The 21,771-nt window shown below is 49.2% G+C and overlaps 2 protein-coding genes across 2 annotated transcripts; both read left to right on the plus strand.

Annotated features, from left to right (window-relative positions):
• Positions 1 to 8,775: 8,775 nt before the first annotated feature.
• slc23a1 (solute carrier family 23 member 1) lies at positions 8,776 to 14,638 on the plus strand (the record flags this gene model as incomplete). The annotated part of the gene is made up of 13 exons (XM_079738989.1): positions 8,776 to 8,835; positions 8,961 to 9,118; positions 9,359 to 9,447; positions 9,713 to 9,780; positions 10,115 to 10,296; positions 11,253 to 11,373; positions 11,625 to 11,781; positions 11,951 to 12,098; positions 12,283 to 12,388; positions 12,721 to 12,850; positions 13,338 to 13,481; positions 13,777 to 13,872; positions 14,418 to 14,638. 13 exons carry the CDS (start codon positions 8,776 to 8,778, stop codon positions 14,636 to 14,638), a joined length of 1,680 nt encoding a protein of 559 aa, XP_079595115.1.
• A 2,200-nt stretch (positions 14,639 to 16,838) lies between these two features.
• Positions 16,839 to 21,365, plus strand: pwwp2a (PWWP domain containing 2A; the record flags this gene model as incomplete). The annotated part of the gene is made up of 2 exons (XM_079737979.1): positions 16,839 to 18,007; positions 19,487 to 21,365. 2 exons carry the CDS (start codon positions 16,839 to 16,841, stop codon positions 20,820 to 20,822), a joined length of 2,505 nt encoding a protein of 834 aa, XP_079594105.1. The 3' UTR covers positions 20,823 to 21,365.
• Between the last annotated feature and the right edge of the window lie 406 nt (positions 21,366 to 21,771).

Genomic DNA, 21,771 nt, shown 5'->3' on the forward strand with positions numbered 1-21,771 from the left:
AGGTTCGATTCTCAGCGGGAACAATCGGCTGAAACATTGTTTAGACATGATTTAGATTCACTCACACATGAGGTTATCACCGATTCACTCACACTCTCAAGGTCAGAGGTCAGACTAGATTTCATCCAGGATCTATATTGTCCGTAACTCCATCATCACTCTGATTCTTTAGATTCCTCCAAACTCATTTTTTTTAATAAATCATTTTCCTGTCTTTGGTTGATTTACTAAACATAAAATGAAAATGTTTATTTGTCCTAGTATATCAAGTATATTAGATAAATGTATGATAATTGTATGAATGCAGTACAAGTACAAAGATTAACTAACTATATAGTCACAAACGATACCTACATACATAAATAACAATATATATATGGAATGGGGTGTGTTTGAGAGAGAGAGAGAGAGAGAGAGAGAGAGAGAGAGAGAGAGAGAGAGAGAGAGAGAGAGAGCTGATTTAAAACCTGTGAGACTTATCAATCTCTCTCTCTCTCTCTCTCTCTCTCTCTCTTTCTCTCTCTACGGCAGCAAAGGGGCGAGCGAACAAAGCAGGCACCAGAGCTCTCGACCAATTAACATTCCTCGTGGCTTTATGGCCTTGCTGGCCCCGCCCCCACACACACACCTCATAAAAGTCACAAACATCAATTCTAGCAAACAATAACTGTCCTCATAATCCCATTAAAACTATGGCTTACTGCGAGCCACCCATCCAAGCAGGAAGCTGCTGTTCCTGCAGAGAGGGGATCCCCAGCCTAGCCCCCCCCAACTCTAGGGACCCCCAAGACCCTCTAGACCCCACGACTCAAGGGACCCTCTAGACCCCCTGACTCTAGGGACCCCCTAGACCCCCTAGACCCCCTGACTCTAGGGACCCCCTAGACCCCCTGACTCTAGGGACCCCTAGACCCCCTGTCTCCTAGACCCCCTGTCTCTAGGGGCCCCCTGTCTCTAGGGACCCCCTGTCTCTAGGGACCCCCTGTCTATAGGGGCCCCCTGTCTCTAGGGGCCCCCTGTCTATAGGGGCCCCCTGTCTCTAGGGACCCCCTGTCTCTAGGGACCCCCTGTCTATAGGGGCCCCCTGTCTCTAGGGACCCCCTGTCTCTAGGGACCCCCTGTCTCTAGGGGCCCCCTGTCTATAGGGGCCCCCTGTCTCTAGGGACCCCCTGTCTCTAGGGACCCCCTGTCTATAGGGGCCCCCTGTCTCAAGGGACCCCCTGTCTCTAGGGACCCCCTGTCTATAGGGGCCCCCCAGACCCCCTGTCTATAGGGGCCCCCTGTCTCTAGGGACCCCCTGTCTCTAGGGACCCCCTGTCTATAGGGACCCCCTGTCTATAGGGGCCCCCCAGACCCCCTGTCTATAGGGACCCCCTGTCTCTAGGGACCCCCTGTCTCTGGGGACCCCCTGTCTATAGGGACCCCCTGTCTCTAGGGACCCCCTGTCTATAGGGGCCCCCCAGACCCCCTGTCTATAGGGGCCCCCCAGACCCCCTGTCTCTAGGGACCCCCTGTCTCTAGGGGCCCCCCAGACCCCCTGTCTATAGGGACCCCCTGTCTCTAGGGACCCCCTGTCTATAGGGGCCCCCCAGACCCCCTGTCTATAGGGACCCCCTGTCTCTAGGGACCCCCTGTCTCTAGGGACCCCCTGTCTATAGGGGCCCCCCAGACCCCCTGTCTATAGGGTCTAGACAGGTCCCTAGGAGGAGGACTAGAAGATTCAGGGGCTCATATGAGGGAGGGTTTGGGGTTCTGGGGTTTGGGGTTCATATGGGGTGGAGTTGTAGGGTTTGGGTTCTAGGGTTCTGGGGTTTGGGGTTCATATGGGGTGGAGTTGTAGGGTTTGGGTTCTAGGGTTCTGGGGTTTGGGGTTCATATGGGGTAGAGTTGTAGGGTTTGGGTTCTAGGGTTCTGGGGTTTGGGGTTCATATGGGGTAGAGTTGTAGGGTTTGGGTTCTAGGGTTCTGGGGTTTGGGGTTCATATGGGGTGGAGTTGTAGGGTTTGGGTTCTAGGGTTCTGGGGTTTGGGGTTCATATGGGGTGGAGTTGTAGGGTTTGGGTTCTAGGGTTCTGAGGTTTGGGGTTCATAGGGGGTGGAGTTGACGGATGGTTTTGGGTTCTAGGGTATGGTATCAGGGTAAGGGTCTCCCATGGGTTGGGTTTTGGGTCTTGTTATTGTGATCCAGTTAACTAGTCTGTGTGGTGAGTTAGTCTGTGGTTACCTGTAGAGCAGGCTGTTCTAGACATCTAGTGTGTTCTGGTTAACTAGTCTGTCTGGTAAGTTAGTCTGTGGTTACCTGTAGAGCAGGCTGTTCTAGACATCTAGTTTTACCTGGTTAACTAGTCTGTCTGGTGAGTTAGTTTACAGGTAAACAACCATCAACCATATCATTTTATCTTAGTAGCTTACAAAATAGGACATGCTTCTGTTTCCCATGAACTTTGACCTAGTTTTGAGTTTGCCCTTACGCCAGGCACACATACGCACAGTGCACAAAAGACACACACACACACACACACACAAACACACAAAAACACACACACACACACACACACACACACACACACACACACACACACACACACATACACACACTAGGCAGTGTGGATGTTGAAACCCTATTTGATTAAGATTATTTGAGCATTAAGGTGGACTGGCAGAGCTACTTATTGAATACTACCTACTTTAATCTATGATACTACCTTAACGTTAACCTATGATACCACTTTAAGTATAATCTCTAATGCTACCTTGACGTTAACCTATGATACCACTTTAACGTTAATCTCTAATACCACCTTAACGTTATCCTATGGTACTACCTTAAAGTTAACCTATGATACGGTAGTCTGACCACATGTGAGTCAGAACTTTCATTCAGCGAGTGGCAGGAGAGCAAAGACATCTTCAGGTATCTGTCTGGCCGTGTTTCTATCTATCTATCTGTCTATCTATCTATCTATCTATCTCTCTCTCTCTCTCTCTCTCTCTCTCTCTCTCTCTCTCTCTCTCTATCTGTCTGTCTGTCTGTCTGTCTGTCTGTCTGTCTGTCTGTCTCTCTATCTATCTATCTATCTATCTATCTATCTATCTCTCTCTCTCTATCTATTGATCTATCTATCTATCTATCTATCTATCTATCTATCTCTCTCTCTCTCTCTCTATCTATCGATCTATCGATCTATCCGTCCGTCCGTCCGTCCGTCTGTCTGTCTGTCTGTCTGTCTGTCTGTCTTTGTATATATCTGTCTATCTGTATGTCTATCTATCTTTGTATATATCTGTCTGTGTGTTTGTGTGTCTGTCTTTCCATCTGACATTTCGCGATATCTCTGTCTGTTTATCTATCTGTCTGTCTATCTATCTTTCTGTCTGTCTTTCTGTCTTTCTGTCAGAAACTTCTTTATCTGTCTGTCTGTCTGAGTTAACAGATAGGAGGTGATATCCTTTAAACTCTCTGACCTCTCACTCACACACGTGCACACGCACGCACGCACACACGCACGCACACACACACACACACACACACACACAGACATACACACACACACACACTCACAGGCACACAAATACACAACACAATCCTGACCACAGTATTGTAGTTGCCAAATGTAAATAAAGGTGTAATAACATAATATTCTAGACGTTATAACAGAATTGTAGATAGATGTTAATAAAGGTGTAATAACATATTCTGGATGTTTCTATGACAGTGTTCTCCTCCACCCAGCCTTTACTGGTCTCCACGTTGCTGAACCACTGGTTAGTATCCGTATACGCTCTATACTTTACATACTGTAGAACACTATCGTTTATAGTATGTATCCTATAAATACTATGTATACTATAGTATACCATCTGTCTTTCTATCTATCTGTGTATACTATAGTATACTATGCTCTAGTATTCTAGGTATAGTATGAAGACTACAGAATAGTATGTAAATTATTTAGTATATACTTTTAGTACAAGCCCAGGTGGAGTCTCTCTTGGGCTACTGACACTACCAAAGTAGCCCCAAAAAGAAGCCTCTCCTAATCGAATCGAATCAAATTTGATCTAATCTAATTTGATCTAATCTGATATGATCTAATATCTAATCTGATTTTAATCTGATTGAAACTGATCTAATCTGATCTGATCTAATCAAATTATCTAACCTGATCTTATCTAAACTGTTCTCAACTAATCTGAACTAATCTGATCTGGTCTAATATAATCTGAACTAATATCATCCGGTCTAATCTGAAACCAATCTCATCTGTTCTAATCTAATCTGGACTAATATAATCTGCTCTAATCCACAGTGAGACTCAGATGGAGGATGTGTGCGTCCCAGGGAAGGTGCTCCCCCTCTGGTCCTCAGCTCCGTCCGGGGGCCTTGGAGGTGCCCCAGACTCCTTCCTGAGCGCCGCACGTCTGGCGAGGGGGGGCTGGAGGGAGTCCAGCGGACCCGGGTCTCCAGCCCCTCCCCCTCGACCCCAACACAGCTCCCCCGCTGGCCAGGAGGAGAACTACAACCCCTCGCCTCCGACGACAGGAGAGAGAGACACAGACAGGCCTGTGTGCTGGAGGCCAGGTCTGACAGCCCAGCAGACAGACAGGCCTGTACGCTTGGGACCAGGTCTAACAGCCCAGCAGATAGACAGGCATCTGCGCAGAAGAGTCGGTCTGGCATCCAAGCAGAGAGATAGGCGGGTTGCTGGTGTCGCTGGTGTCACTGGTGTCACTGGAGCCTCCTGTATTTCTGGTATCACTGGTGACTCTGTTGCTGTCTCTGCTGGTGTCTCTCGTGTCTCTGGTATCCCTGATGTCGCTGGTGTCTCTGATGGTGCCTCTTGTGTCCCTGGTATCACTTGTGTGTCTGCTGGTGTCTCTCGTGTCTCTACTGGTGTCTCTGCTGGTCTCTTGTCGGGCTGTCACAGATCGTGGAGGTGGAGGGTCAGAGGGTCTTCGCTGCCTGTTATCACAGAGGTATAGATTTAGATCATATAGAAACTGCAGGTATGGAACTGAAACATGTGTTAGTGTTGGGAAACTCTACAATATGTACCAATGATAAAAACGACAATTTTTTTACTCTTAATTTCCTCTAAACAAAGACCTCATCTATATTTACATTATGTTATTTAGCTTGAGAGAGACTGAGAGAAATCAAATCATAATGAATGAAGGAAGGATGATGTGTACTTAAATAATAAATAATAAATAAAGATACGATAATTTGTGTTTAATAATGAATAAAATAAGGATAATGTCTATTGAATGATTAGTCAAGGAAGGATTATATGTATTTAATAATGACAAAATGAAGGATAATGTGTATTTAATGAATACATGAAGGATACTGTATATTTAATAAATACAGGAAGGTTAATATGTATTTAATAATGAACAAATGAAGGATAATGTGTATTTAAAAAATACAGAGAGGTTTATGTGTGATAAATAATGAATAAAGGAAAGAAAACGTGAATCCAAGAAAGAATAAACTTGGGGATAATGTAAATTAAAGTGTTTACAATATATACTTTTTTTTACTTCTACTGCTTTCATTACAAATTTGAATAGTATTTAGGGACGACATTTAAGCATATGCCAACATTCAACAAGTTTACGATTAAACCAACAACTACAGTACACACAAAACTAAACAAACACATTTTATATTTAAAAGAAAAAATGTATCATAAATCATCAATATTAGAAAATACTACACTTACAATGTTCTCATTCTCGTAACGTTTACTGCTAACGCGTGATCAACAATATAATTTCAACACAAGTCGCCTTTTAACAATACCATACATTTATTATCCAATGAAACCAATGAGATAAAACTGATGAATTTAATCGAACAACCGTGGATCCGATTGTCTAATGAGGAAACGATTGGACATATTCAATTATGTAGCTTTGACCGAGGAACAGGATGAAGCGGACGCAGTGAGTGTTGTATTGAGTAATAGTATTCTAACAAAGTGTACATTTACTGCCATCGTGTGGATCAATTCTGCATCACACTCAGACTCAGCTCAATAGATGTAACCGCGCTTTGAATGTCTGAACAGATTCAACCGTTCAACAAAGTATGTTGTCAGTACTCGCATCTAGTCTACTTTAAGGTTTTAATAAAGTTGATCGTACTTTATGACTATTTCCTGACAAGATATTCGGCAGTGGGATGCAGTGGATCCCTCTGATGTGTAGTGGTTATTTTAGCTTGATAGATCCTGTTTGCAATAACTTTAACAATATACAATGTACTGTTTAACTTAAGAAAAGACCTTGTATGCTCATTAATCTGTGAGGTATTGATCTGTTAGGTATACATTTTTGATCTTAGGTATTAAGTTATTGATCTGTTCGGTATTAGTTATTGATCTGTTAGGTATTAGGATGTATTGATCTGTTAGGCATTAGTTATTGATCTGTAAGGTATAAGGAGGTAGGCTATTGATCTCTTAGGTATCAGGAGGTATTGATCTGTGAGGTATTAGTTATTGATCTGTTAGGCATTAGGATGTATTGATCTGTAAGGTATAAGGAGGTATTGACCTCTTAGGTATAAGCTGCCCGCATCATAACTCTTCCACATCACCCCTGTCCTCTCCCGGTTCGGTTCCGTATCCAATTCAAAGTCCTCCTGTTAACATTCAAGGCCATCCACAACCACGCCCCCCCTATATCTGTCTGACCTCGTACATGTTCCCGCTCCCTCCGATCCTGTTCCTCCGTACACCTGTCTGTCCCCTCTGCCCGTCTCCCCATCACGGGGCACAGGGCATTCAGCCGCTCTGCTCCCCGTCTCTGGAATTCATTACCACCCCAACTCAGAAACATTGATTCATTTCAAATCACAACTCAAAACACATCTGTTCAAAACTGCCTATTCCACCTGATGCCAATTACTATGTCTATTACTTTTGTTGCAATTTTTTTGATCTTCTTGTTGTTTATTTTTAATGACTTTTGTGTACCTTTGTACGGTGTCCTTGGGTGCTGAGAAAGGCGCCTTCAAATTATATGTATTATTATTTTTATTATTATTATTATTATTAGTAGTAGTAGTAGTTATTGATCTGCTAGCTATTAGGAAGTAGTGATCTTAGGTATCAGGAGGTATTGATCTGTCAGGTATCAGGAGGTATTGATCTGTTAGATATTAGGAGGTATAGATCTGTTAGTTATTAGGATGTATTGATTTGTTAGGTATCAGGAGGTATTGATCTGTAAGGTATTAGTTATTGATCTGTTAGGTATTAGGAGGCTATGATCTCTTAGGTATCATGAGGTATTAATCTGTTCAGTATTAGGTCTTATAGGTATCAGGAGGTATTGATGTCCTAGGTATTAGTTATTGATCTGAAGGTATCAGGTACTTTTGACCTTTGTCCTGTAAAATGTTCTCTTCCTGTCTTCACGTGAGGGTTAAAGTCTAAGAAAACCCTTTTCTTTTTTTATGACAGTTTATTAACTCACACACACACACACACACACAAACACACACAGGCACACACACTGCACGCACACACGCACACACACACACACACACATTGCACACACCAGGTATTCGGAGGAGACGCAGCAGAAGGAGGAGACGCAGCAGAAGGAGGAGAAGCAGCAGAAGGAGGAGCAGGCGCTTCGTGACGGACATGGAGGACACGTGTGAAGTAAACCTTTTTTCATAACTCCATAACTTCCTCATATTTGTAACGTGATGTCATGTGTGGTGTTTTCCAGCTAACAGTGATCATGTGGTCTTACTGGATATCTAATGTCAAAGGTTCTCTAGGGGATGCAGGTCCATGTTGTTGTGTTCTAGAGATCTAGTGTCTAACGTTCTCTAGGGGATGCAGGTCCATGTCACCTGTTCTAGAGATCTAATGTCTAACGTTCTCTAGGGGATGCAGGTCCATGTCACCTGTTCTAGAGATCTAATGTCTAACGTTCTCTAGGGGATGCAGGTCAATTTTGTTGTGTTCTAGAGATCTAATGTCTAACGTTCTCTAGGGGATGCAGGTCAATGTTGTTGTGTTCTGGAGATCTAATGTCAAAGGTTCTCTAGGGGATGCAGGTCCATGTCACCTGTTGTAGAGATCTAATGTCAAAGGTTCTCTAGGGGATGCAGGTCAATGTTGTTGTGTTCTAGAGATCTAATGTCAAAGGTTCTCTAGGGGATGCAGGTCCATGTTCTTGTGTTCTAGAGATGACCAGGGGCAGTGAGGCATGTGCTTTGTCTGTATTCATGACTCATTCAAGGTCCTCTGGTTAGTTATTAAGTTGAGTGTTATTATCGTTTAACTTTAAAAATGCTGACTCCATGGTGGATTGTGAAATGAGGTCATTTAGTTAGTCTAAGTTAGTCTCCAAATTCTGGCAACCATTATACCGTAAAAGCGTAAAAGAGTAACTGAGTACTACTGAATCTTCTTATTTGCTGTATCTGCTATCTATGTATTTGTCTGTCTGTCTGTCTGTCTGTCTGTCTGTCTGTCTGTCTGTCTGTCTGTCTGTCTGTCTGTCTGTCTGTCTGTCTGTCTGTCTTCAACTACTATGGAACCACTCTGAGTCTTTTCGTTCTCAGGGTTTTCCTATGGAACCACTCTGAGTCGCTACGTTCTCAGGGTTCTCCTGAGTCTAATATAACCCTATGATCTGTCTCGACCACATCCCTGGAGGGGCGGGATGGAGAAACAAACGGACCTATTCTGCCCATGACCGAACAGACGATGGCCAAAGAGCCAAAAGGAGAGCAGAGGCCGGCGTCGGACATGATATACACCATCGAGGACGTTCCGCCCTGGTACCTGTGTGTACTGCTGGGTCTACAGGTACACACATACACACATAAACATATAAACACAAACACACACACACACACACACACACACACACACACACACACACACACTAACAACTGTCGTATGGTAGTAAGTAAACACCTGTCCTACTGCAGCACTACCTGACATGTTTCAGCGGAACCATCGCGGTTCCTTTCCTGCTGGCTGAAGCCATGTGCGTTGGTCGCGACCAGAACACTGTGAGCCTCCTAGTCGGAACCATCTTCACTACAGTGGGCCTCACCACACTGCTTCAGACCACCCTGGGAGTCAGGTAACTCCAACCCTCACCCTCTAACAATGAGTCTCTAACCCTAACCCTCTAACCCTAACGCTCTTACCCTCACCCTCTAACAATTAGCCTCCAACCCAAATCCTATAACCTCTTACCCTAACACTGACCCTCTAACACTAACCCCAACCCTATATCTGCAGACCAGCTCTGTTCCAGGCCCTGTCTGTGTAGACTAACCCTAAACCTGTCTGTGTAGACTAACCCTAAACCTGTCTATAGACTCCCTCTGTTCCAGGCCAGTGCGTTTGCCTTCCTGATTCCTGCTCAGGCCATCCTAGGACTGGACCGGTGGGCCTGCCCACCTGATGGTAAGACAGCTGTCTGTCTGTCTAGCTGTGTGTCTGTCTGTCTGTCCGTCTGCATCTACCTGTCTGCCTGCCTGTATTAGTCTTCTTTTAAAAGTGGAGATTCAAAAAGTGACACAAATAGAAATATAACAGTGAGTTAGTAATATATAGTAATACATAGCTGAATACATAGCTGGATATATAGCTGAACTCAGCGGTCCTTTTGAACGTGCACTGACAGAGGGACGGGCTTCTGAGCTGTGATTGGTTGTTTTTGCTCCTGCAGAAGAGATTTACGGGAACGGGAGTCTTCCCTTCAACACCTCCCACATCTGGCAGCCAAGGATCAGAGAGGTACCCGCGAATGCAACGCACAATGCTACACACAACAATGCTAATGCTAACGCTAATGCTAACGCTAATAATCCTCTATGGATGTAACTGGTTCGATCCCCGGCTCCTCCTAGCAGAGTGTTGGGGTGTCCTTGAGATAGGCACCTAACTCTAAAACTGCTCCCGACGAGCTGGCTGTCGCCTTGCATGGCTGACTCCGCCGTCGGTGTGTGAATGGGTGAATGTGAGCAAAATATTGTAAACAGCTTGCCGCTCGGGGCGGCCAATGGTTAGAAAAGCGCTAATTAAAATGCAGTCCAGTCCATGACATGGACGCCCTTATGACCTGCTCCAGATCCAGGGAGCCATCATGGTGTCCAGCGTGCTGGAGGTGCTGGTGGGGTTCTTGGGCGTGCCGGGGCTCCTGCTGAGATACATCGGCCCCCTGACCATCACGCCCACCATCTCCCTGATCGGCCTGTCCGCCTTCAGCACCGCCGGGGAGAGGGCCAGCTCCCACTGGGGCCTGACCGCACTGTGAGACACCTGCCTGTCTGTCTGTGAGACAGCTGTCTGTCTGTCTGCACTGTGAGACCCCTGTCTGTCTGTCTGCACTGTGAGACCCCTGTCTGTCTGTCTGCACTGTGAGACACCTGTCTGTCTGTCTGCACTGTGAGACCCCTGTCTGTCTGCACTGTGAGACACCTGTCTGTCTGCACTGTGAGACACCTGCCTGTCTGTCTGTGAGACAGCTGTCTGTCTGGCTGCGCTGTGAGACCCCTGTCTGTCTGTCTGCACTGTGAGACCCCTGTCTGTCTGTCTGCACTGTGAGACACCTGTCTGTCTGTCTGCACTGTGAGACCCCTGTCTGTCTGCACTGTGAGACACCTGTCTGTCTGCACTGTGAGACACCTGCCTGTCTGTCTGTGAGACAGCTGTCTGTCTGGCTGCGCTGTGAGACCCCTGTCTGTCTGTCTGCACTGTGAGACCCCTGTCTGTCTGTCTGCACTGTGAGACCCCTGTCTGTCTGTCAGTCTGTCTGCACTATGAGACCCCTGCCTGTCTGTCTGTACTGTGAGACAGCTGTCTGTCTGTCTGTCTGTCTGTCTGTCTGTCTGTCTGCACTGTTGGACCCCTGTCTGTCTGACTGCACTGTGAGACCCCTGTCTGTCAGTCTGTCTGTACTGTGAGACACCTGTCTGTCTGCACTGTGAGTCACCTGTCTGTCGGCACTGTCTGACACCTCTCGGTCCGTCTGCACTGTGAGACAGCTGTCTGTCTATCAGTCTGTCTGTACTGTGAGACAGCTGTCTGTCTGTACTGTGAGACAGCTGTCTGTTTGTCTGCACTGTGAGACAGCTGTCTGTCTATCAGTCTGTCTGTACTGTGAGACAGCTGTCTGTCTGCACTGTGAGACAGCTGTCTTTCTACACTCTGAGAGGTCTTTTTGTCAGACCATTTGTGACACTCTCTCTCTCTCTCTCTACCTCCAGGTGTATCTTTCTGATCATTCTGTTTGCCCAGTACATGAGGGAATTCTCAGTTCCTTTTCCAACCTACAGCAGGGGGCGGGGCTTCAGGACCACCGGAATACAACTGTTCAAGTTGTTCCCAGTACGCACGCACACACACACACACACACACACACACACACACACACACACACACACACACACACACACACACACACACACACACACACACACACACACACACACACAGATGCAAAAACACAAACACAGAAAAACGCTGTCTGTCTGCCTTCAAATCTGTCTGTGTCTACCTGTGTATCTGTCTACCTGTCTGTGTGTGTATGTGTGTGTCTGTCTTCCTGTCTGTCTGTCTGCCTCCCTGTCTGTCTGCAGATCATTCTGGCCATCATGGTGGTGTGGCTGGTTTGTTACTGCCTCACGTTGACAGATGTGTTGCCCAACAACCCTGACCTCTATGGATACAAGGCCCGGACCGATGCCCGCGGCAACATCATGAGCACCGCCCCCTGGTTCAGGGTCCCTTACCCATGTGAGTTCATCAGCCAATCAGGACTCACCTCCAACTAAACACTCAACCAATGAGCACACATCTGCCAATTTATTACATGTTGGAGAGATGATGAGAGACAGAATGATGGGGGGGATGCTACGGGTGACAGAATGATGGAGGGATGATGAGGTCACCTGGTTGTTGACAGGTCAGTGGGGGTTGCCGACGGTAACGGTTGCCGGGGTGATGGGGATGCTGAGCGCCACGTTGTCGGGCATCGTGGAGTCCATCGGTGACTACTACGCCTGTGCCCGCCTCGCCGGGGCCACGCCCCCTCCCGTCCACGCCATCAACAGGTCAGCGCTGAATGGTCCACACAGGATGTGTGTGGGTGTGTGTGTGTGTGTGTGCGGCCACAAACGCAGAAGCTCAGTCTGGTGTCAGCAATACAGCAAAGACATGGGAACAACATCCACAAGTTTACATTTAATACTTTACGTTCAATCCTTGTATGTGTGCGTACTGTATGTGTGTTTAAAGGGGGATCTTCGTGGAGGGTCTCAGCTGCATCCTGGCAGGAATTCTGGGAACAGGAAATGGATCAACCTCCTCCAGCCCCAATATAGGCGTGTTGGGCATCACAAAGGTAAGTAGCAGTCGCCATGTTTTCTCCTCCTTCCCCATCTTCCTCCTTACTCCTCATCCTCTGGTCTCTCCTCTCTTCTTCTCTCCTTCTCTCTTCTCCCTCCTCTCTAAACCTTTCATCTCCAATCTGCTCTCCTCTCCTCCTCTCTCCTTTCCTCTCTCCTCTCTCCTCTTCTCCTTCTCTTTCCTCTCCTCTCTCCTCTCCTCCCACCTCCTCCCTCCTCCTCTCCTCCTCTCTCCTCTCCTCCTCTCCTCCTCTCTCCTCCCTCCTCCTCTCTCCTCTCCTCTTCTCCTCCTCTCTCCTCCCTCCTCCTCCCTCCTCCTCTCCCTCAGGTGGGCAGTAGACGTGTGGTCCAGTTCGGGGCGCTCATCATGGTCCTGCTGGGTTCTATGGGGAAGTTCACAGCTCTGTTCGCCTCTATCCCAGACCCCATCCTGGGAGGCATGTTCTGCACCCTGTTTGGTATGCACCTCCTCTTCCTGTCCTCTCCCTCCTCTCTCCTCCCCTCGTCCTATCCTCTTCTTCCCACGGCGGTAGGCCTAATGCTAGCATGACTCTACAGGGATGATGACCGCGGTAGGACTAACACTAGCTTGTCTCTACAGGGATGATGACCGCGGTAGGACTAACACTAGCATGTCTCTATGGGGATGTTCACCGCGGTAGGACTAATGCTAGCATGACTCTACAGGGATGATGACCGCGGTAGGACTAATGCTAGCTTGTCTCTACAGGGATGATGACCGTGGTAGGACTAATGCTAGCATGACTCTATGGGGATGTTCACGGCGGTAGGACTAATGCTAGCATGACTCTACAGGGATGATGACCGCGGTAGGACTAATGCTAGAATGACTCTATGGGGATGTTCACCGCGGTAGGACTAATGCTAGCATGACTCTACAGGGATGATGACCGCGGTAGGACTAATGCTAGCTTGTCTCTACAGGGATGATCACAGCAGTGGGCCTGTCCAACCTGCAGACTGTGGACCTCAACTCCTCCAGGAACCTCTTCGTTCTCGGCTTCTCCATGTTCTTCGGCCTAACACTACCAAACTACCTGGACACACACCCAGGAAGCATCAAGACAGGTACAAACACACACACACACACACACACACACACACACACACACACACATACACACACACACACACACATACACACACACACACACACACAGGAAGCATCAAGACAGGTACACACACACACACACACACACACACACACACACCCAGGTAGCACCAAGACAGGTACACCCATATCCACACAGCCCCCCCCACCCCCCTCCAAACACAACCACACCCACCCAGTGAGGTGAATTAGCTGCTTATAACCCCCACTTCTGGTCATGAGTTTTGTGTGTGTTTGTGTGATTGTGTGTAGGTGTATCGGAGGTGGACCACATCGTGACTGTTCTTCTCTCCACTGAGATGTTCGTTGGAGGAATCCTCGCCTTTTGTCTGGACAACACTATACCTGGTAAACAGACACTATACCAGGCCCACACACACACACACACACACACACACACACACACACTATACCAGGTAAACAGACACTATACCAGGCCCACACACACACACACACACACACACACACACACACACACTATACCAGGTAAACACACACTGTACCTGGTAAACAGACGCTATACCAGGCACACACACACACACACACAAACACACACACACCAACACACACACACACACACACACACACACACACACACATACACACACTCTATACCAGGTAAACATACACTATACCTGGTAAACACACACACACACACACTATCCCTGATACACACACACACACACACACACACACACACACACACACACACAAACACACACACACACTATCCCTGGTACACAAACATCCGTGGTACACAAACACTCCATCCCTGGTTGATACACACACACACACAGACACACACACACACACACACAAACACACACACACACACACACACAGATACATAGACACCCACACATGCAGATACACTCTCTCTCTTCTCTCTACAGGCACAAGAAAAGAACGAGGCCTCTTGGACTTTGATACGACAGACCACGCCGCTGTGGATGGCTCCGCCCCTGACCACGCCCCCGGCCCCTCCTCCTATGACTTCCCGATAGGAATGGGTTTGGTGCGGCGGGTGGGCTGGCTCCACCGGCTGCCCATCAGCCCCACCTTCCAGGGCTTCCGGGCTCGAGACCCACCAGCCCTGGCCGCCACCAAGATCTAGTCTATATCATTATACATTCATATATTCATCTTCAAGATCTAGTCTATATCATTATACATTAATATATTCATATTCAAGATCTAGTCTATATCATTATATATTCATATATTCATATTCAAGATCTAGTCTATAGCATTATATATTCATATATTCATCTTCAAGATCGAATTTATATCATTATACATTAATATATTCATATTCAAGATCTAGTCTATATCATTATACATTCATATATTCATATTCAAGATCTAGTCTATATCATTATACATTCATATATTCATATTCAAGATCTAGTCTATATCATTATACATTCATATATTCATATTCAAGATCTAGTCTATATCATTATATATTCATATATTCATATTCAAGATCTAGTCTATAGCATTATATATTCATATATTCATCTTCAAAATCGAATCTTTATCATTATATATTCAGCATTATGTAAATATATCGATTATTATGTAACATATATATTATATTATTATATTTTATCATATTGTTGTATATATTATATCATTATATATTGACCATTATGTCATAACACTTATGTAATATTATTATAAATGTATCATTATGTTATATATATTATGTTATATATATTTATCATATTTTATATTATAAATATTTTATATTATAATATTTAGCATTATTTTACCATTATATATATTATGTTCTATATTATTTTATAAGTATGATTATGTTATCATATTATTATATGTTATATATGTATCATTATGTTACAGTATTATGATATATGATATCATATATTTATTATTATATTATATACAGTATATTATGTTATTATATTAAATCCAAGACATGCTGCAAGTCATAATTCGCCAGAAGAGGAAACTGTTTACATATTTTTAAACAAATAAAAACAACTTTTCAATGTGTGGAAACATTAAAGTTGCAGTACATAACATTTAACTGTTATATTACCTGGACATATTGTAGTCAATGCTGATCGAGGTTGTTTTTAATGTCTTCAATAAAATAAAATCCAAACTGATATAGTCTACAAATAAAAAAGGCTAGCCAGCCTGTGCCTCTCGTATTATACTTCCCAAACTCAACCTGGGGTTCTGCATTGGGAAATAGATCACTCCAGCAAGGGGCTAATAGAATAGTAAACAAAGGTCCTTAATAGGAGCCAACAACGTGTCAGTGAGGAGCTGGCTACACCTGGACAGGCCCAGCCTTAAAGCTGTGAGTCCAGCGAGGCAGGATGAAGAGAAGGTCCTTACATAGGACCTGGGGAGGTGAAGCTTCTAAGATAGGAGATGACAGTGGCCATGACAACAGGATCTGAGGAATAATGTGACAGAGAGGAAAGGACAGCAGCCCCCCATAAACATTCTCCATTTAGAAATAATTACATTCCACCAACGATTCTCATTTTTATGGGATTAACCTTTACAACAACTAAGATGATAAAATGCTTCCAATTCTTCGGACCATAGAGTAATCAGGTATTATACTGGTTTATCATTCTCAATGCGCTCCTCGATGTTTCCGACTCAAGTCAACAAACCCAAACATACCGAAATAAAGCGACCCTGGGTCCTGAAGCCACGGGGCCCAGTGTCCACTCCACAGCGCCCTCTATCGGCCCCACCTGCACCCTCACCCTGGTACCCATGCTCTGCTAGTCAGAGGGGTTGTCTGTTCGACATCAACTACTAACTAAATGTTAAGGCGTATAGGACGGAGTTTAAGGTAAGCAGAATGCGTGCTTTTTGAGTCCTGCTTATCCGAGGATATATGTCTGCCTTGATTCTTTTGTGTGGGGAAAACAAGCCTAGAAAGATAGTTTTGTAGACTAGAAGTGTTACATTTGGTTAAATGTGGGGAATAATATATTTTTCTAACTGAATGACTGAATGTTTTATTTATATTGTATTTCGTATTTACAGTAAAGTTGTTATCAGGTAGGGTTTCTCCGCTAATGTTTTTGTTTCATCAAAGGGCTTGGATCATTGTTTTGTCCAAGCATCACGGGGACAAACGAAAGCAGCCAATCACAAAAGTAAATTCATATGACGAAGTCGTTGAGTGACGTGCCTCTGGACCAATCACCAGAGACTCAACAGCTCGCCGGCCAATCCTAAGTGTGTTTCTCGCTGGGGGTCGCGACGGGGTCTGGCGCTGAGCGGGGAAGGGGAGGAGTTTCGGGAGGCAGAGTGGAAGGGAAATGGCGGCCGTGGCTGCAGAGCCAGCAGGAGCCGCGTCGGTTCCGACCGCAGCGACGGCAATAGACGATACGGGTCCACTGGAACCCGGTCCGGGTAAGACCATATACTCGGGAGACGACCTCCCGACAGACGTTAGGCGAGAATACGCCGCAGTGAGCGATCCCGCTGGCCCCGGAGGGCTGAAGGATGGGGACGTGGTGGAGGAATGCGGCCATGTCGGGCCCGCGGCGGGAACAACAGCACCCTCACCCCCGCGGACGACCGACACCGAGGAAAACACCGAACTGTTTCCGAATGACACCCCGACACTACCCGAAGGGGCGGGGGAGCCGTTCTCTCCCGGGCCGGTGGAGTACCGGAGTGCCATGACGGACTCCCAGCCGTCTGCCGTGTTCCTCCTCTCGTTCCCAGCCCACCCGGCCGCCCCGGAGGCCGGCTTGTCCCTAGCAGAACCCGCCGAGCCCACCACCAACGTCACGGCGAACGACTACTACCAGAACCGAGCGGACCCGCTTATCGTACACCAAGATTTGGACCTCAGTTACACGTCTCTGACCGCGGAGGACGCGAGGCCGCCGGACAATTCCTCCTCCTCCTCCTCCTCTTCCTCCTCCTCCTCCTCCTCGATGCCGACCGAGCACACGGAGGATGCTAGGGTAGACACGGTCCCGGGTAGAAGCCCGGATCGGACCAGCTCACCCGTCGGCACCGCCACCATCATGGACATAGAACCGGCAGCCACGGATCACAGCGCTACCTCCTGCGGGGGTTTCTCCAGAACCCAACCGACTTGCTGTGTAGTAGACAGCGACCTGACCCCTTCGAATCCCCCGGTCCCTGAGTCCGAGTTGCCCGAACCCGGTTCGCCCGGATCTAGTTCGCCCAGACCCGGTTCGCCAAGACCCGGTTCGTCCTGTCCCTCGCCTCCTCCGCGGGGACCGGGCGAGAGTATGAACATTAAGCAGGAGGTTCGGGAGGGTGAGTCCACGCCGGACGAAGAGTCCAAACCGGACGAAGAGTCCAAACCGGAGCCGCTATCCGTCGAGCAGCTATCGGCCGGGTCGGAGGTTCGGGTCTCCCTGGACCACATCATCGACGACGCCTTGGTGGTGTCCTTCCGGCTCGGGGAGAAGGTGTTCTCGGGGGTCCTGATGGACCTGTCCCGCAGGTAAAGCAGCGGGCTACTATGCAGCGGGAACCTAATGTAGGCGTCATTAAATTACCTGGGAACTGAGAACAGATTCTCATTACAACACCGTTCATAATACTAAACAGACTAACACAAAACAACGTAATGGAGCTGTCTTCTCAGTCAAGGTACTGCTGTCTTGTCGTGTAGACTGCTGTTTTGCAGTTAATCTTCGTATATAAGACTAGATTCACGAATAACAATCAGTTCAACACATTACGGTTCAAGTTGACAATTCTATTTATAGTTACGTTCATTATATCACATTTAAGAACTACTAAAAAACATATTTGGTTAAAAGATCATGAAAGGAACTCTTACCGTGAGAATAACAACCTACAGGATGTTTTATCGTGTATATCCGTGCTATTGTTATACAAATTAATAATGTATTACTTGATATAATATTACTGTTGGATAACGTTTTTGGACACCTAAAACACACACTCGTACACACTCATACACGTACACATGCACACACACGTGCACAAACACACACATGCAAGTATACGTAGACACACAAGCACATGCTCAAACACACACCACCTGGGATCTACATTAAACACGTAACATCAGGTTGAGCTTCATCACGTTTGTGAAGACCTGCCGCCCCTCAGAGACCGGGCCTCGCCCCTCAGAGACCGGGCCTCGCCCCTCAGAGACCAGAGACCTCTGCAGGGTCTGGCAGCTGTCCTCCCAGAGGTCAGCACCGCGGCACCCGTCTCTGCAGAGGTCGGCATCCAGGCCTGTGATTGGTGGAGCTGGGTCGGACGTAGGGTTAGTCTCAGACAGACGAGGCCGAGACACCAGAAGGACCGATGAGTGACGTTCAGGCTCGGGCGTTTCTGTTGGCTTCTGGGCCGCTGCGTTGAGGTCAGGAGCGTTCACGTGGAGGTCAGGGGCGTTCACGTGGTGGTCAGGGGAGTTCACGTGGAGCTCAGGAGTGTTCACGTGGAGCTCAGGGACGTTCACATGGATGTCAGGAGCGTTCATGTGGAGGGTCAGGAGCGTTCACGAGGAGGGTCAGGATTGTTCACGTTGAGGTCAGGGGCGTTCACGTGGAGCTCAGGAGCGTTCACGTGGAGCTCAGGAGCGTTCACGAGGAGCTCAGGAGCGTTCACGTGGAGGGTGGGGAGCGTTCACGTGGAGGGTCGGGAGCGTTCACGTGGAGGGTCAGGATTGTTCACGTTGAGGTCAGGGGCGTTCACGTGGAGCTCAGGAGCGTTCACGTGGAGGGTGGGGAGCGTTCACGTGGAGGGTGGGGAGCGTTCACGTGGAGGGTCAGGATTGTTCACGTTGAGGTCAGGGGCGTTCACGTGGAGCTCAGGAGCGTTCACGAGGAGCTCAGGAGCGTTCACGTGGAGCTCAGGAGCGTTCACGAGGAGCTCAGGAGCGTTCACGTGGAGGGTGGGGAGCGTTCACGTTACCGTGGAGATGTTAACCCCCCTGTCCCCCCAGGTTCGGCCCCTACGGGATCCCCATCACGGTGTTTCCTGAGAGGAGCAAGCCGGCCCCCTCGCCGTCACAGGAAGCGGACGCCGCCGCCGCCGCCGCCGAGACGCCGCCGCTGCCGCCGCCCCGGACCTCCAAGCCGCCCCCCCTGTTCCAGGACGGCGCGCCGTACCCCCCGCCCCTCCTCATCAGGGACTCCTACAACCAGGCCTTACCTCAGCCCCCTCCCCGCAAAATAAAGAGGCCGAAGCGGCGGTACCGCTTCGAGGACCCGCCCACCTCCATCATGAACGCCATCAAGCTCCGCCCCCGCCAGCTGCTGTGTGACAAGTGCAAGGGGCTGGTGTCGACCGGCGGGGGCGGAGCCCCGCGGGAGGCCCGCCGGGGGGGGGGAGGAGGGGGAGGAGGAGGAGGAGGAGCAGAGGAGGCGTCGCGGAGGAGGAGGAGACACACGGACGCCTCCTCCTCCTCCTCCTCCTCCACGGCCGCCAAGCAACTGAGGACTGAGGTGAAGCCGCCGCCGCCGCCGCCCTCGTGCTCGGGCCGCGTGCCACGGGCCCCGCCCGCCCGGCGCCTGAGGGCCACGCGGCCCGTCCTGAAGAAGCCCCGGGAGGGCGGGTCCCCCGCCGGGGGCCCCGCCCTCCCGGGCGGGGGCCCGCGGGCCCTGACGCGGGCGGCGGCGCTGCAGGAGGCGACGCAGCACCAGAAGGTCCACTTCACGCGACGGCTCCAGCAGCTGGGGCCCCCGCCGCGGGCCCCGCTGCCCCCCCGCCTCCGCATCAAGCCTCAAAGGTATCGTACCGACGACCCCGCCCCCAACCCCTCCCCCCCCACAGGGGTCGCCAGCGTGGCCGTGGTGCTGAAGGAGCGGCCGGAGGACACCGGGCGGGAGGTGCGGGGCGGCAGTCTGCTGCTCTGCGTGGCCTTCAAAGCCCCCGCCGCCACGCCCTCGTCCGCGCCCTCCTCCTCCTCCTCCTCCTCCTCCTCCTCCTCCTCCTCCTCCCCCTCGGCCTCCTCCTCGCCCCTCAAGGGCCCCGGCCCCGAGGGCCGGAGCGGGCGGCGTTGCGTGGGGGACATCGTGTGGGCCAAGATCTCGGGGTTCCCCTGGTGGCCGGCCCAGGTGCTGGCCCGGCGCGAGGAGGAGGCGCGCGTGGCCTGGTTCGGCTCGCCCACCACCTCCTCCCTCCCCGTCTCCCAGCTGGCGCCCTTCCTGGAGAGCTTCCAGAGCCGCTTCGACAGGAAGAGGCGGGGCCCGTACCGCCGCGCCGTCACCGAGGCGGCGCGGGCGGCCACGCCCCTCCCCCCGGGGGTGCGCTCGCTGCTCACCCAGCTGGAGGCCTGAGCCACGCGCAGATACAGACACGCACGCACGCACGCACGCACACACAGACCCAAGCATAGGAAACACACACACACACACAGGCTCAGAGTGCTGGTTCCTGGTTGCAGTTGCAGCCCATTGCCTTCTGCCCGAAGCCCCGCCCCCTTGTGGGCAGGGTAAGGGGGTTGGTGGTTGACCTCTGAACTCTGCTGAAGAACTGAATCCCCCCCCCCTTCCTCCTCCCCTCCCCTCCCCCCACCAGAATGCTGTGACGCGTCGTTAGATCTGATTGGTTCTCATCTCTTGATCTTCCTGTTAGAGGAGTGACCACATCCTTGTCTGACCTCTGACCTTGGGAAACAATCCAACCCACCTCCCCTCACACTCTGTCCCACCAAACCCACCAGACGTTAGTTCAGCTCAGTTCCTCCAGTAAGTTAGGGTTAGTTTAGTATGGTCCAGTAGGCTCAGGGTTAGTTAAGTAGGGTAGTGAAGGAGCTCCACTAGGGTTAGTTTAGTAGGGTGGGGTTGAGGTCTACCGTAGGGATTGAGGTCTAGGGTAGGGATGAGGTCAAGGGTAGGGATGAGGTCTAGGGTAGGGATTGAGGTCTAGGGTAGGGATTGAGGTCTAGGGTAGGGATGAGGTCTAGGGTAGGGATTGAGGTCTAGGGTAGGGATTGAGGTCTAGGGTAGGGATTGAGGTCTAGGGTAGGGATGAGGTCTAGGGTAGGGATGAGGTCTAGGGTAGGGATGAGGTCTAGGGTAGGGATTGAGGTCTAGGGTAGGGATGAGGTCTAGGGTAGGGATTGAGGTCTAGGGTAGGGAAGAGGTCTAGGGTAGGGATGAGGTCTAGGGTACATTTACATTAAGGGCATTTAGCAGACGCTTTTATCCAAAGCGACTTACAATAGGTAGGGTAGGGATAGGGATTAGGTCTAGGGTAGGATTGAGGTTTAGGGTAGGGATGAGG

Source organism: Pollachius pollachius (assembly GCF_949987615.1).
Source record: "Pollachius pollachius genome assembly, chromosome: 6".
NCBI classification, from domain to species: Eukaryota; Metazoa; Chordata; class Actinopteri; order Gadiformes; family Gadidae; genus Pollachius; species Pollachius pollachius.